A 16,925-nucleotide genomic window follows, 5' to 3' on the forward strand; every position below is an offset into this window, starting at 1 on the left:
TTTGGCATTTCAAAAAAATAATAATAAATTTAGATAGTAAATTATATGATTTTTGTTGTTCATTTACAATTGTCACATTATTGAACGCTCATTGATTCGCCTTTTGAAATGTGATGATGACTGTACAGCAGTACTACAGCATCACAGATAATATTTGGATCAATATCCAAATGTTACCCATTATGGATTAAATAATATCCTGTATTTGGCAGAAATTATGCCAAATCATTTTCTCACAGATGTTCTTTGCCTGTGCTAAAACAAACAAAAGTATGCCAAGGGTCGAAGTAACGCTCATGCGGTTTTATTTATTTTTTTGGTCATGAAGTACAGTTTATTATAAATTGTTTTAAATAAATATACCTGCATTTTTTTATGTTTCTTTGACGCTTTCGTTAAATTATGCTAATGTTCGATAATTCAGCAAATTCTTAAAGTGGCTGCCTTTTAACCTATTCGAGACGGATTGCAAACCCTGTGTGCAAAGAATTTTGGAACTAAAAAGATGTATAGCACATCGTTTGGGCAATGATACTGAAATGCAATTATTTGTCTACATAAAATTTCAGCTTCTGGGGATAGTCACCAAAAAAAAAAAAAAAGACTCCCAATTGAATGGCTCAAATCGTTCCAAAAAAAAAAAAAAAACGGATCAAACAGCAAGCCTAGAGTATTATTTTCTCTTTATAGTTTAAAAAAATATACCTCAGATTTCAAAATTTAAAAATTCTTCCAAATTAATTTTGATTTTGCGTATTTCTTATGTGCATTAAATATATTTGTTTCTATGCACCATTATTTTCAGTATCATTTTGACCATATATATATTATTTTTACACTCACCATTCATGTAGAACTGATCGATGTCCAAAGGCGGGAGGGCGAAATTCTCCACACACCATTCTAGCCACGTGAACACGTGTTGTCTTGACCATTGACGGGGATCTTGAGCTAAAAATGTAATTAGGTTAATAAACTGAGAAACTCTCTCTCGGTGAAAGTGTTTTTATAATATATTGGGTGCGTAAACGTGACTCGGTCCTCTTTTAAGTTAGAAAAAATATTGTTATAAAATTAAAATCGATATTTATCCTCAGAAATTACCATAATTTTTCCATCTATTTTGGCAACAAATGAATTCCACGGAGGAAAAATTTGGTTTTTAAATGCAATCCAGTTATCAAGTCAAAATTCGATATCTACAAGAATTAGATCGCTATCTAGAAAGAACACTCTTAAGGGTGTGAAGCAAAGAGATGTCTGAAAGAATAATATTTAGTGAATACGATGTGTGGGGTAACATATATCTCATAAATGATTCTAAAGTTTCTCTCACTGGTCTGAAAACTTGTGGACTAGTGTTGTAACTTTGGAAATAAACCTTGTGATGTGATTCATCATATTGTGGACATTTCTCCTTCAATATTTTATCAAATTGATTAACTCTTGTTTGTATTGTTCACCACTGATAGCTTAATTGAGTTACAACAGTTCACAATAAACCTTTGCTCGTTGTCATGTGTATAGGTACCATCATTTTTGAATCGTCGAAACTGTGTTTTGCAATTTTCTTCTCGCAAATGTTGTTTGACCCTAAACTCGACATCCTTTCGAAACTTATATTATATTATATTGAAAGAGTGTTGTTCAATTCAATTCAAATTCGATTTTCCTGATTTATTTGCAAGTAAGAAACATTACTGTTGCTATCTATTAAAAATGGCCGGAGTCATATTTATACATCCAATAAAAGAGCAAACCTTACTAGACTATAACTAATTTCGTTTCATGAATATTTGAAATAGGAAAATAATAAAACTGTGGCAACAAATCTATCAAAAAAATCCCCAAAATAAACATATTTAGTTCCATAATATAATTATACGTTAGCAAACTCCATAATGAAAATGAAGTTTTCTCCAGAAACAACGGCCACATATTTTGTGGTGCTGCCATCTAGCAGAACGCACCTCAATCATTAATGGATAAGTGTTATCTGGTATAGCATACTCAAAAATAGACTTAAAAAAATTTAATTAATAGTCTAAAACAAAATTAAATGATCAATCGAAAAATTCGTTTTGTATACAAAATTAAGAAGAAGTTAATTTTGATTTAAAATTTATCAAGTGTGTGATGAAAATATATATAAAAAATAAATTTTGATATTTGAAACAAGCGAAAAAAGCATTTAATTATTATGTAACATTTACGACGCATTTAATATTATTAAAAATGAATTCTATAATAAATGAATGCCTGATATATATTAAATACCAGCAAAAAAAATAAATAAACATATTTTTCCCACATAAAAAATTGTGCCATGTCCTCCTCCAAAAAATTGAAAAGTAACTATAGAAAATAAAATAAATATGTAAGCATAAATATTATGTAACATATAGATTAAACAAACAAAATTAGAAAATACATAATGATGCATGATGTTTGAATAAACTGTAAATTGCAGTTCTAAAAATTACAGATCAAATCAGGCTAACTACAATATAAAAGTTATCTGCACTGAATAAACAATAAGATATAATAATTCTTCCCCCTTTTTCAAAAAAATTGATTCATTTCTTTAATATTATTTAATTATATCATTAGAATGTCAAATTAATTAAAATAGAACTTAAAAGATAATACAGTAATTGTAAAGAGTAAAGTCCTAACATTAAATAATAATAGAAATTCTAAAAGTGGTATAAAGTCCTAAAATAAGGACTAGCTTCTCACGTATGTTGGGCGGCAGAAGATTGTGCGCTTCTAAAGGTGGCGGTGTGTGGCTGGTTGGCGACGTTCTGGACGTTGGCGATAGGGGAACGGCGTAGACAGGCACACATCGCCAACCCGGTAGGTTGAGGTAGGCAGGTTCGATAGTTGGCGAACACTCCATAGACACGCCAACCATTCATGGGTATTTGCGATCAAAAAGCCAGACGGATCAGTTACATTGTTTGCTGTAAAGAAAAAACGCACGCTTTAAGTCAAATAGGCGACGCCCAAAAGTAAATTAGGCGTTAATAAGTAAATTTGTTGAAGAGAATAGAGTTGGAATTGGCGATTTGTTAAAAACAATATTTACATAAGAATAAAGGAAAAAGTTTATATTTAATGAATGAAATTATTTTATAATATAATAGTTAAATATTTCATGCATTAGTATTATATCCATTACTATAACTGGTAAAATACTGAAAATAAATAAAAAGTAATGGATGTTGCCAAGAATGTTTTAGAATTCAGCATCTCAAAATTTAGCTCTGCTTTCTCTTAAATTTTTTTTATATACTATAACAATATTTCAAATATCTTCAAGTCTTAAATTATTTTAGTTAAACAATATTTTTCAGTTACATATATATAGCTTTAATTGGTCTGTCTAAATAACAAAATTAATTTATCAGAAATTTCAGAATAATAATATAAAATCAGCTATTTTAAGATACTCCACGAAATACCATTGGATATTCAAGAGCAACAATCACTTTGAAAATTTATGGACAAAGGGACTTTTGTAAAATTAGGTTTTGTTTTGGAATTAAAAATTTTGTTTGGAATTAAATGAAAAAACTAACTAAATTAGAAACGATACTTGAAAAGAATCTATTAGATATAATCATTTATATATCTAAAAAAATTTTATCTTTTGAAAAAAGCAAGGCATCAAATTTTTATATTAAAATTTTCCTAAAATCAATTAATGAAATCTGTATGGAAAGAATCGAAGTAATATTTTAATTTTTGTTAATATATTGATTCCACGTTTAGACAAAAGCAAACGTTTACAAGATAAATTAAAAAAAAAAAAACGTAATTATAAAGGAATGAAAACCTTTACAATTGAAAGCGAAAAAAAAAATACTATATCTTTTTTAATTAAATTCATTTATTTAGAAAATCAAATCTCAATAAAGAAATAAAGCATTTCATTTCTTTATAACATTTAAATTTTGTTACAAATAACTATCATTAGTATAAATTTTTATCTTTACTATTTGTTTACCAGTAATTGTTGTCTAATAAACTTTTTCTTATTTGTTTCTCTATGTAGTAAAGAATTTTGATTAATGAAAGCAAAAGATTCATGTGACCGGAAAGTCAAAGTCATGATATCACTTCCCATTATAGTATTACGGCAACTAAAAATAAAGCTAACGAATCCGCTAAAGTTGTTAAAAAAATTTTGTTATTTAAGATACACCTATTTCAAAAACTTCATTTGTGATTTTCAGTTCACACCCTTTTCTGTCTCTTATTGAATTACGTAACCAATTTTTTCAACGTTAAACAGGCACAAAATGCATTAATCAAAATTGCTAACCACATTACACAACTTTTTCTTTTAAAAAATTAGTTAAAATATTTTCTTTTTTCACTTATTTATAAATAATGAGTATTTTAGAAGAAATGAATGAATACCAATTTTATCACAAATGCTTATTGTGGAGATAACTAAACATAAACTAGCAAACATTTTATATTTAAAAATAGTACGCTTCCATCTGTTTTTTTATTACAATAAGAGTACAGTATTCATACAGATAGGAATTACGACTCTAAGAGTGACCACATAATCAATGAGTGATATGTATTTCTTTCTGGAGATCCTGTACAGCAAACACCCGATTATCCACGAAAACTGATTAGCTTGATAACATCGGTTAAGCGAATTACGCAAATGGACGAAAATATGCCAGCTCCGGTGTCATCCTCACATCTCACAGAGATTCGGAATTACGAGGTCTGTCCCAAAATAGTCCTAATGTCGCTTTAAAACGGGACGTTAATATAACTAAAAGAAACTAACATTTGCGTAATTAGCAAGGCAAAAAAAAAATGATACCGTAAGATTTAGAAGCATAATTACGTAACTCTATGATGCCATAGGTGCAGGTTTTCATTAGAAAGGTGTCGTCCTCGTCATCTGACAGAGGTTCAGAATTACGAGTCTTGCATTAGTTTTACATGTTGTCAGTGAAGAGACCATGTAAAACGATTAAAATAATGTTGCTTTAATGCCTAACAATCTGCCGGAGTCATAGACATGAAAATATATCTAAATGCTTTAACTGAAATTAAATATAACCAATATCCAGCTGTTACTCAAAAACAACTAGAGTTCCATAAAGGCAGGATTTTTCTCATTTTATACTAAATTCTTAATCTTAAAATTTAATTATTGGTCTCTACAGTATGTAGTAATATGCCATTATTATCTATAAAAACATAGCAAATAAAACTTATAAATAAATTTGAATTTGATACTATCAAAGTTGTAAAAGCCACATTAATTTAATAAATTTTTGCCTATTCATTTATAGTCATTTAAGACAGTCTCTTGGAAGTAAAAATGATGTTTTACCACAATTTCAATAAAAATTTAACAAGATTTTGCAATAGAAAACTATGTAGAAGCTAAAGTTCACTCCACTTTTTAAATCCTCTTTTTGTGTGTGTGTGTGTGTTAAAAATAAACGTTAAAATTGCGTAATAAAAAAGTAAAAATTTCACTTCCAGTTTTGATTTCAGAAGATACAATTGTTACACACACATTCATTACAACCAAATCATACATTATTATTATTATTTACGAAATATTGTCTCGTGTTATCAGAGATGTCCGTGTGCGCATATTTTTATTCAAAGAGATATTATTCAAATGAGACAGGAACGGAAGTGGGCGTCTATCGGATATCCGGTCAGCTGAAATCCACGCCATCGCCGAACTAATTCGGTATGGCTGATACTAACCCTTTCCCCTATCGTATTATCATCTTGAATATCACTACTGAAGCAAATCAATTCAGGACTAGGTTTATAAATATGCTACGTGGTAGCGGCTGGAATGAAATAGCTGAGCATTAAAATATTAATAATATTTTATTTAGGTATACTTTTTTGATGTTTATTTCCGTTTAGAACTTTAATTAATTTACTATAATCATATTTAAGAGACCTTCATTTTCGAAGCACAAAATGTGTGGCAATCATTGAAAATATGAAGGTCAATGCTTGAATAAATCTACACTTTTTTATATCTCCCCTACCTCCCAAATGCAGGGAAAAAAATAGCAACTATATCTATCTACAGTAAGCTAGACCAATGAAATGTGGTATGGCGCCTTTAGAACCAAAATTCTGGGCATCTATCGAATTTGGGACGAAAACTGATCTATAGAAGATAATCTGCTCCTCTATCCTTATTAAGAAAAAAAATTGCAACTATGTCTGTCTACAGTAAGCTAGACCAATGAAATATGGTATGGGGTCTTTAAAACCGAAATTCTGGGTATCTATCGAATTTTGGACGAAAATTGTCCTATAGAAGATAATCTGCTCCTCTGTCCTTATTAAGAAAAAAAATGCAACTATGCCTGTCTGCTACAAGCTAGACCAATGAAATTTGGTATGTGGCCTTTTAAAACCAAAATTGAGGGCGTCCATCGAATTTTGAGCGAAAATTGTCCTATAGAAGATAATCTACTTCTCTGTCCTTATACCTTATAAATAACAGTGGCAAGATAAATGAAATTTGGTGCATAGCTCAGTTTTGGCTATATTATTATAATGTTTTAAAGTAACATGGAAGGGTTTCGAAATGATGAACACCTGAATAGGTTCTAAAACGTGGAGATTCGTCAAAATTTTGAAAAATCAAAATTTTCTGATGATCTCAATATTTTCTTTTTATATAGTTCGTATGCGAAAAAGGAAACACATTATTATTTTGCATCAGTGAAAATTATTAGCCGATTTTAAATAAAAGAACAACGAGATATAAATAACCTAAAAAAATAATAGTTATAAAAAAATTGATGGGTAGGATAAAGGATAATTCCTTTTCATGAAAGTCGATGATTTTTTTTATATTCTTTTTTTAATTTTAGAAATATTTACTTCTAACTAATATCAAACTACTAATACGAAAATAATTTATACAAATCACAGAATAGAAATTGTGATTATATCTGCTAGAAAAGCAATGAATTTAAAATTCTCATTTAAAGTTATGAACCTCACAGCACAAACATGTAATTTTTATAAATTCGGTTAAAAAATCGGAATTAACCAATATGCATTGGTTAGTAATAATAATAATTTTATAAAATTAAACTTTTTTTAATTTCTTTCGTTTTCCCTCAAATAATGCAACAACAAAAAAAACACAACTTTAGTGCGATAATTTCGGACTTCTTTGAAACGACTTACTATAGAGAACAAACTCGATGTATTATTGTTTCGAATATTGACTTGAAATATGATAAAACTATTTATTATAGCCTCGTAATATGATGGTATAAGTCTATTTTTTAAATTATTTCATAATCATTTTATAATATTTATTATTTTAAAAAAAATTAATAAATTTTAAAATACCTTAAAAATGTCGATATTTTTATATAATTGAAAATTATAGTATACAAATACTAATCAGTGTTTATTTTTTTACCTTGTAACCACTCATCACTCCAGATAAAATTATTAATTCTTAGAAAATATTAATTAATAATTAAAAATACCATTTCATTAAATAATTAATAATTGGTAAACCAATTAACATATGTATATAGCTATATGTTTTGTACATTATTCATTTGTATCCAGATAATGATGTAATTTAGGAAGATGTAAATGTAATATGAGTGCAAATCCTGACTTATATTGACTGTAAAAAATATTACTTCAATGATGCCACGATATCACTAAACTTTAAAAGGTTAAACGAGTATTCTTAACCATTTTGTACATAGTTTTAATGAAGAGATCAAAATGATTATGTTAATAAAAAGGATTATGTTATATTAATGGAGACATCAAGAATCAACTTCCTATTCACAAAGAATAAGACACAGTTAACTTTTCTATATCACAGATAATTCGATAAATATTTAAAAAGAACCTGCCATATTTATGTTCTATTTCACGATCCCCGCCCCCACCTACACTATAAAAGACTGAGAAGATCTTGAATTGCCTAAGATAAGAATCAGAATTTTGGCAAGTTAAGTTGCGTGCAAGTATTAATGTCAGGGAAATGAAAAAACACTATAAGGCAGCATAGACTTTAAAATGTTTTTTTTTCCAAAATTGAAACAAATAAAAAATAACTGGACAAAGTCAAAATGATGTAATAACGAGAACGACGTACTAACGAGAGACACAATAAAGAGGTTTTATTATAGTCCGTTTTCATAGCTTTATTCTTCTGAGTGTAAGTTTTTTAGAAAGTTTTCTTTAAGTTATTAAAATCATATATAATTATTCGCTGTAATATAAATCGCATTTTCTTCATTTTATAAATCGCATTTGTCATAATCTGATCATAAGAAATGTATTATTTTAATTCCAAAAATGAATACTTTTATTGCATCAACCAAATTATCATTTTTCAGTAATTCTTTTCAAGCTTGTTTGTTTTCATCTTATTTATTTATTTCGAATCAAAACAACGAGTTTGTTTTGGCATTGGTTCCAGCAATAAAAATCTCTCAGCCAACTTCAAAGTCAGACATTTGCATTAAGGCAAGATTTGTCTCGACTTCTCCCTGTGGAAGTCGGCCTTGAAAGCCACAATGACCCAGAGAAATGTTCTTTTTTTTCCCCTGACCTTGGCATTGAGTACATCGCTTAACAACTGCCCAATACGATTGTTTCTTACAGAATAAAAAGAAACGTTCTGCAGAGAGACTATTCTGCCAGAAATGTTCTTTTTCTTTCTGTTAAAGATTTGCACTTAAAATACAGAAATAAACAATTTGAAATAGAAACAATTCTATCTATATAAAACTTCAGATAAAAAATAAAACAGAGCTTTCTTTTTTCGTAATGAAGGTATTTTTAAATGTTTTGTTTTATGTGAATCAACAAAGATAGTATTCGGCTGTTTTCAAAAATAATTCTCAGAAAATTTTATAATAAAAACATCACATTATTCAAATGAAGATTATTTTTATTTTCCGTATTCGAGGAAAACATATAGAAAATATTATAAACATAGAGGAATTAAACCTTGAGAATTTGATAGTTACCTTAAAATAAAAAATAATAAAAAAATTGTTCTTTTATATGAGAACACGATAACGCAAAAAGATTAAATGGATAAAATTTATCAGAAAAAAATAACAGATAAGGTTTCTAGATTTCTAGATATTAATTATTTCCAGAAAAAGATTTATTTACGTTTTTCTAAAATGATGGTGAAACCGAATATTAACTTCATTTGACTATTTGTTAAGTTCTTTAAATTGTAATTCACTACATCAGCTCTTTTATAATACAATAATAATAATAATTTAACTTAATAAATAATTGTTCTACAGAAAAACAGGAAACTTCAACAAATGTAAATATAGGAATAATCACGTATGAAAAGTATAGAACAGCAGTCAACTGGAAAGTATAAACATTTTCAAAAGAATGCCAGAAAAATGACATCATTAACAGAAAATTATATTAATTTAATATTATTAGTATTTTCAATAAAAAGATTTCTTCCCCCCACCTCCACCCTTTCTTGAAAGTAATGGAAACTTGATATGAATATAGTTCTCAAAAGAAATCTTTAACATTTTCAAGAAAACATCGCAAATATAATAGCTTTTTGTGGCGTATAAAAAAAGAAAATATCTTGCAAATAAATATTATAGAAAATAAAAATATACATTAATCAAACGATTTAACTCAAAATGTTTATCATACAAATCAGTGTTACGATGTATTTAAACAAATGTTTTTTAATTACCACTGAAATATTTACAGTACTCTCCTTCGCCCTGACTTAAAATAAAAGTAATACATAAACGTACAAAAAGTGATACGGTAATTAATATAACAGAATCTTCTTGAAGACAAACAAAATCTATCTTAAAAAGACACTGAATCGTAAAATTAATAATGAAAAAATTATGAGATGTTTGTTAATTATTTATAAAACCAAATTTAAAACATTCTGAATAAAATAATAAACAAAATCGTCAATAAAAATTATCGTTTGATAAACTTCGATCAAAAAAAAGTTCATATTTAATTCAGAAAAATTCCATACCGAGTTCTTCTTAAAGTGGTGTTATTTTCTATTCAAATATTCGTATAGGCAAATTTAAATAATAAATATAACAAATTTAAAACATTTTGAAGGAAATAACAAACAAAGGCGACATTAAAAATTATCGTTTGGTAAAAATTTCTATTTAACTAAGAAAAATTTCATACCGAGTTCTTCTTAAAACTGAGCTATTTTCTATTCAATATTCAGAGATTCAGACGAACATTAATAGAACGTGTGCACACACTTAAACATTCACACTTTTTGTAAATTCTCCGTAAAGGAACTTTCCTCCGAGTTCTAATTCGAAGGAAGTGTGATTAACTTTCTTGGAAAGTATCTTCTTACTTCCTTAATTTCTACATATTTAAAGTAAAATCACGGCCATTTTTCTTCCTTATCAAGCTATTCTATCGTTTGGAACAATGCATGACCTTCAAGATCGATCGTATCAGTCCGATGGAAAAGAATGACTGAAATTATAGACGAACATGTCAAATATTTTATAAAGAGTAATCTGCGCGTTTAAAGACGCTGCTTAATTTTTAATTCTGTAAATATCAATCTCTTGAGGAAAGAAAGATTCTGAGAATCAGGAAAATGTATGTTGTGTTATTCCTGCAGCTCAAACTCGAGAAAGAAAAATCCAGCGGAAGTTGTCTCCCTAAAACTTTCTCGCATGCTCTTTCATAAACTTATCATGCCAGAGAACGCCTTGCACGATATTGGCGTACAATAGTTACGAAATATTTTTTGCCATGAATTTAGCATTTTTACTAATTCTATTGTGTCATATTTGGCGAGTTTTTTGGCGATTAATCCACGGCTTGTGGTTAATAGTATCTATCCGTAAACTGAATCTGTGCTTTATACGCGTTTTTCTCAATCGATTAAAATAAAGATAAGACACAAAGCTGTACTTGTAATCATAAAATACTATACCAAATTTGATGTATTTAAGTTATTTCATGTTTGAATTATATCGTTTACAGTTTTCTAATACAACAACTTCTTGCTGTATTTGGCTCACAATTTGATAAGTGTCTATATTATAGATTTTAAATCTGTGTACTGATTTTTTTTTATTTAACTTTCTTCGTTTTGTAGCTTTTGTATTAACTTATATTTGAACAGTCGGACAGACAGACTTCCTCAAAGAGTTTACTGAAAATTTGAGAGAAATCTGCAAATTTGGTGTAAAGATCATATACCAAATTTCAACTGTTTAGCTAAAAGCAGTTGAAACTGACGGACATTTTTCCAAAAATGTGTTTGTTGAACTCGGGTATGTCTAAAACATGGAGATTCGTCAAAATCTCGAGTTCGAATGTCTTGACGATTGTTATACTTTCTCTATACTACGCATACGAAAAAGTAAGAAAGAGACATTGAAAAAAAGATCTGTATAAAAAATACTAAAATATAATATTATTGAGTTACAATACATTTAAGACAAATTCACAGAAAGTTAACAAAACATTTTTGGTACTGAATTTTGAGAAGTGTTTTTAATCTGATTTAATTTTAAAATGACTTTTTTCATTGGGAGTAGTTATATAAAAACTGCATTCGAATAATAATAAAAAAAAATTAAGCTATTTGACAATTCAAATAGTTCTAAAATAATATGCACCTAACCCCCCCCCCCCCCCCCGGGACACAAAGTAGTGTAATAGCTAAAAAATTTTTGTCCCGAATCGTTAATTAATTGCAAAGTTTAAAAATTAACTCAGTTTGAAAAATACATTTTTTGAATTGTGTATATAGCGTTGGTACGTCATGATGAATGAAACTAACCATTGCATTGAATTCATTGATTTCTATCAAATTTTAATCGGAATCTATTAATAGAAAATCTGATGTGTATCGACGAATGCGTGCATTTGAACATGATGAATACAATATCTTTAAAACATTTCGGACGTAATAGTTTTTTTTGTAAATAAAATACAAAGACATAAAACAATAAAATATCTTCAATTATATGATAAAAACAAGATGGAAACAATAAAATATTCTCAATTATGTGATAAAAACAATAAAATATTCTGAATAGAAAGAAATACAATGAATATATACAGTTTGAATTGATTCAGTAAGTAAATCGCTCCTCAGAAAATCCTTCCTATGATAAAAGAAAGTTTCATACATTCCGCGTTGTTCAATAGCTATATTTACTTTATTTATTTATTTACTAAATATAATTACATTATTACATGCATTTTTAAGACGATAGTAATTTCATAAAACTCTAACTAATGTCTTAAAATTTCTAACTAAAACTTGTGAAAAAAGAAGCATTTTTTGTTAAAAGAATAATAAAAATGTATAAATTTTATACATTGAGATCAAAAGTCGTAAAACAAATCACGTGATTCGATCTTATAACGACCCGTTTCATTTAGAAGTATTTCACAATTAAGAATTAAAGAATGAGAAAGCGAAGAATAACTTTCAAAATCTCCAGGTTCTTTGTTAATTTTATATTTAAAATGCTACTTAAAATAGCAAAATGAATACATAAATCTATAACTATATCTTTTGATATATAATGAAAACTTTAATAGAATTTCTAATTTCAGCTGATAATATTTTTGAATCACACAAGTAACGATACAAACTTTTTTTTAATTGAAAAGAGCATATAAAAGAAATTTAATGAATAATTTTTTCAAAGTGAAAAATTTCAGAGATAAGAAATTAGAGTAAACGAATAAAAAAATGTCAGTTACAAATTCAAACATTTTTTGATGTTTGAAAATAAATCACTTATGATATTTTTAAAGTTTCTAGGGAAAAAAACAATTTTCTTTTATGCCTTCTCTCATTGCAAATATTGCAGCGACATCTAGTGAAAAACTGAGAAATTTTTTTTCAACCTTATAAGTTAACCCTTTGTAGGGCCGTGGGAAATATGTTTCCCACCAAAGTTATCAATCTTTATATGAAATTATGTAGGTTGGCATCAGTTCTGACAATTTCTTTTAGAAAGACAGAAACTTCGATGATTCAGCTCTTTATCTCACACAAAATGACGTGTCTTGATTTGTTACTTAATTATTAATTAACTAAATTAATTAATTAATCAAATTAAATTTATCTAATAAGCTAAATGAATCCCTTTTCTTATTCTAATTTCAAGCCTAAAAATTTTTAAACATAATATGACTAGAAAAAAATGGCCCTTTAAAGGGTTAAAACATTGCTCATATTAGGTAATCAAGAAGTTCTTAGCAAAAATATAAATGTTGAACCAGCTTTAGTACATGAAATTTATTGTTAATATATCTTTTGAACAAAGCAATGTTCAAAATTAGCAATGCTTTAATTGCCAAAAATGAGTATAAATGCTTTTTTTAATGACAGTAGTGTATGCAACAAAAAAAAAAAAAAAAAAAAAAAAACCATAAACGATAGTTGACAACGCTTCAAAAACAATAAAGATCGTTACGCAGAAATTTGAAATACTTTCTATGTAACAATCATTTTCTCTTTCACTTTGTTAGAATTTAAAAAATTCGAAAGAGGATCTTTCTTCTTTTCAAAAGATTGCGAAAAACGTAAACATAACGTCATAGCTTAGATGCAATGAAAATAGCATGTGAGATAAACGTTTATCATGTGTTATGATATCATAAGAATTTGAATCCGTTTAATCAAACGTAAATTACAATAAAAAAAACAGAAATATCAAATAAAATAATATTAAAATTACTTATGTGTGCAATTTTAAATGAAAGAGTTTTATTCTGGAAATATTGAAAGTCTTCTCGACTTGGTCTAGTCATCTAAATTCTTTATGCTGTAACAGTATTTAGAAGTCAACCGCTTTAATCATACTGACATATTTGCAATACGTATATTTTTTCTGACATTACCATATGGTAATTTTTAAAATTTAAATGGTCTTTATTTATTACCATATGGTAATAAATAAAGACAGAAATTAACTTGTATAATTATTAATAAAAAATAATTTTCATGCATGCTTAAATTCAATAATTTAAAAAAAATTATTGTTTTAATGAGAATTTCAATTATTTGAAATCAATTAAATATAATTAAAAAGTTATTTCTATTTTCTTGCACCAAAACTTATTTAACGGTGGCAAAATAAATTAAAAAAAAAAAACATAAATTTACTCATATTGAAAATATAGAATTTCTATAACGATTTAAAACTATATCGGTTCTAAGTTTAAAAAAAGTGTATCCATAACTGCACCGCAAATAGATAGAAAGTCTTAGGAAGTTTTTAACGCTGGCCATAATGTAACATGTAGAAATTGAGTAAATCCTGGTTAAAGACACAAATTCGTAAGATTTTTTAAAATTCCTATTTGAAACAAATGTCAAAGGTCTATAAATATGATGTAAGTTTAGTAAATATTCTAACTGCTGCAGGCTCTTAGCATTCCAATGGTAAATAGACCACAAGGGTGCAAAGAAATTTTCAAGGATCTTTGATCTAATTCTATGACGTAAGGAAAATGATTAGGCAGCGGATTTTTTTAGATGAAGAATCTGCCTTTTTCATTTTTTTTATTTCAGAAAGTAGCAATTGAAGACATTTTGAAAGAATAAATAATAACATAACGTTCAATTTCAAACAGTGCGTCAGCCTTGGACCCAAAAGCCTTATAAGGCAGCCTGGCAAATATATAAATAAATAAAAACAAACAAAAAAAGAAAAAAGAAAAGAAAAAGAAAGATGAAAGAAAAAAAAAAGAAAATTCTTTTATTTTGTGCAGGAGAAAGGCATTGAATGATCAAAAAAGAATTTTTTTTTTCTTAAATCAACAATTTTTTCCTCATTATTTTAGAAATGTTTGTTCTTGAAAGCGTTTGTTCTAATCTATAACTTCTTCAGATGTTATGCAATAAACAAACTCATCTACAACAAAGGCGGCCTTTTCTATTTCTGTCACATATCAGAACAAAAAATAAATTTCGATTAAAAAAAATTTGGTCGATTTAAAGAAATAATTTTTAAAAAAGTATTCTAAAATAATTAAAAATAATATTTTGAATAAGAAAATAATTATTTAACGTATAATTATTCGTTATTTCTATGATCAAAAAATTCTAATTATTGTGGGGTTTTGGGTTTTTTTCCATTTTAAGAATTCACTTATTCACTACGAATTTAAAATATAAATATGTCACAGGTTCAGAAAAGAAAAAATAGTTTCAAAAATTATCTATAGTTTCAATATAAAATTCCCGGCTGTATAACCAGAAAGAGAATAATAGATTAATTTATCTTGAAATAATCAGAATAAGATTTTACCATACCGTAATAAAATTGTAAAATTGTGAATACACCACTAAACTATGGAACACCAAAGAAAAAAAAATATTATTCTGCATTTATAATTAATAATTAATTCACAATCAGAAGCAATTTTAAGAATCTAATAGTTTCATATATTCTAAAAAAAACATACAATTAATGGAAAAAATAAAATAAAAAAGTAACGTTGCATTTCATTCTTTGAAGTGTCTTTGCTTACTTTTTCGGTAAAAATGTTTGAATTAAATCACAATTTATTTGCAATGTGAATTTAAACCAGCAGGTCTCCCCGAAACTTTCTCATGTTAGCTCCGGTAAAAGTTGTATCTTCCTGTCTGCATAAAATTATGGATATTACATAAGGCTGTGATTTTCTTTACATGACACTGGTGAACAATAGTTAAGAAATATAAATATCTGGCATGCATCTAATATACATGTATAATAATGTATTCACTGAATTTATCATGCGAATATGTATTTTGGATGCCTTTTATTGCTAACCGATTAACACTAATATTTGACTACAAAATAACATACCGAAAAATCACTTACCAAAAACCACAAGATAACATACAGAACTTAATTGATTTAAAATCATTGAATTTATGAGTTACTGCGCTCATATGCACGTGAAAGTACAAACTGACAGACAACCAACCGCTTAATGCATTTGGTTTAAAATTTGGTATCTATGTTGTAGATACAAAACCTATCTAAGAAATTTTATTTAACTAAGGAATTTCCTTTTATATTGATCGATTTCCTTCGTACTCTGGTACTCAAAGATATGTACCAGTTAGACCGGCAGACTTCCTGAGAATGGATTTCGTTCAAAGTTTGAATGAAAGAAATTTACGAATAGAAATTTACGAATTTGGTCATATTTCCATACACCAAATTTTGGCCATGTAGTTCAAAGCTTTTTTGAGCTATCGTGTTCACTTAGACCAGAGCTCGCGAGCCGCATGCGGTTCTTTTGATATAAAGTTGAGGCTCTCCAGTTCCATATGAAAAATTAATAATTTACTATCAAAACCCTTAAAAAATAAGAAAATATATTTTTAAGTACCTAATCTCTCATTAACATAATCGTTAATTACAAATGGTTACGCTTAACATGATCGTAATGAGATAAAATTGAACTATTTTTTGTTCTTAGAGATGAGATTCCGTGACCATGTTTATCTTTCAGTCAATTGCATTTCATTTCTGTCTCACCCAAATAGCCACCATCTAGAGTCTAGATAACATGTCTAGACTCTAGATGTATTGTCAATCAGTTATCCTCGGATAACGTTTGCGTGTCTGGTTTTGCGTGTCTATTCGATTGTTTTTTCAAGAAGAATACGATTTAGAAGCGAATTATCTTCTCAAAGATATGTACGCGTATAATATAATAAAATTAGTAACAGAATTGGATTACATATCTGAGGATCGTGTCAATGAAGTAATAATGGTAAATAGATTGTTTGTTATTTTAGATAGCTAAGTAAAATTTTAAGAAAATCTTATTTTTAGATCAGCCCCGGCATGGCATATAAAAAAAAAAAAAAAAGAGAAGAACTGAAGAAGGAAAAC

The 16,925-nt window shown here is 27.6% G+C and overlaps 1 protein-coding gene across 5 annotated transcripts in view; it reads right to left on the bottom strand.

Annotated features, from left to right (window-relative positions):
• Nucleotides 1–16,925, bottom strand: part of LOC129983619 (ets DNA-binding protein pokkuri-like) — an 85,957-nt gene that overhangs the window by 19,511 nt on the left and 49,521 nt on the right. For 4 of the 5 annotated variants that reach the window (XM_056093152.1, XM_056093154.1, XM_056093155.1 and 1 more), the window contains exons 2-3: nucleotides 2,740–2,963; nucleotides 844–951 (exon numbers count right to left, since the gene is read on the bottom strand). In XM_056093152.1, the coding sequence (XP_055949127.1) occupies nucleotides 844–951; nucleotides 2,740–2,914 (283 nt within the window). In that variant the 5' untranslated portion in view covers nucleotides 2,915–2,963. Of the gene's footprint in view, nucleotides 1–843; nucleotides 952–2,739; nucleotides 2,964–10,218; nucleotides 10,327–16,925 lie in introns of those variants that run through there. The other variant, XM_056093156.1, reaches the window with a different exon arrangement.

The sequence above is a fragment of the Argiope bruennichi genome, chromosome 9 (genome assembly GCF_947563725.1).
Source record: "Argiope bruennichi chromosome 9, qqArgBrue1.1, whole genome shotgun sequence".
NCBI lineage: Eukaryota > Metazoa > Arthropoda > Arachnida > Araneae > Araneidae > Argiope > Argiope bruennichi.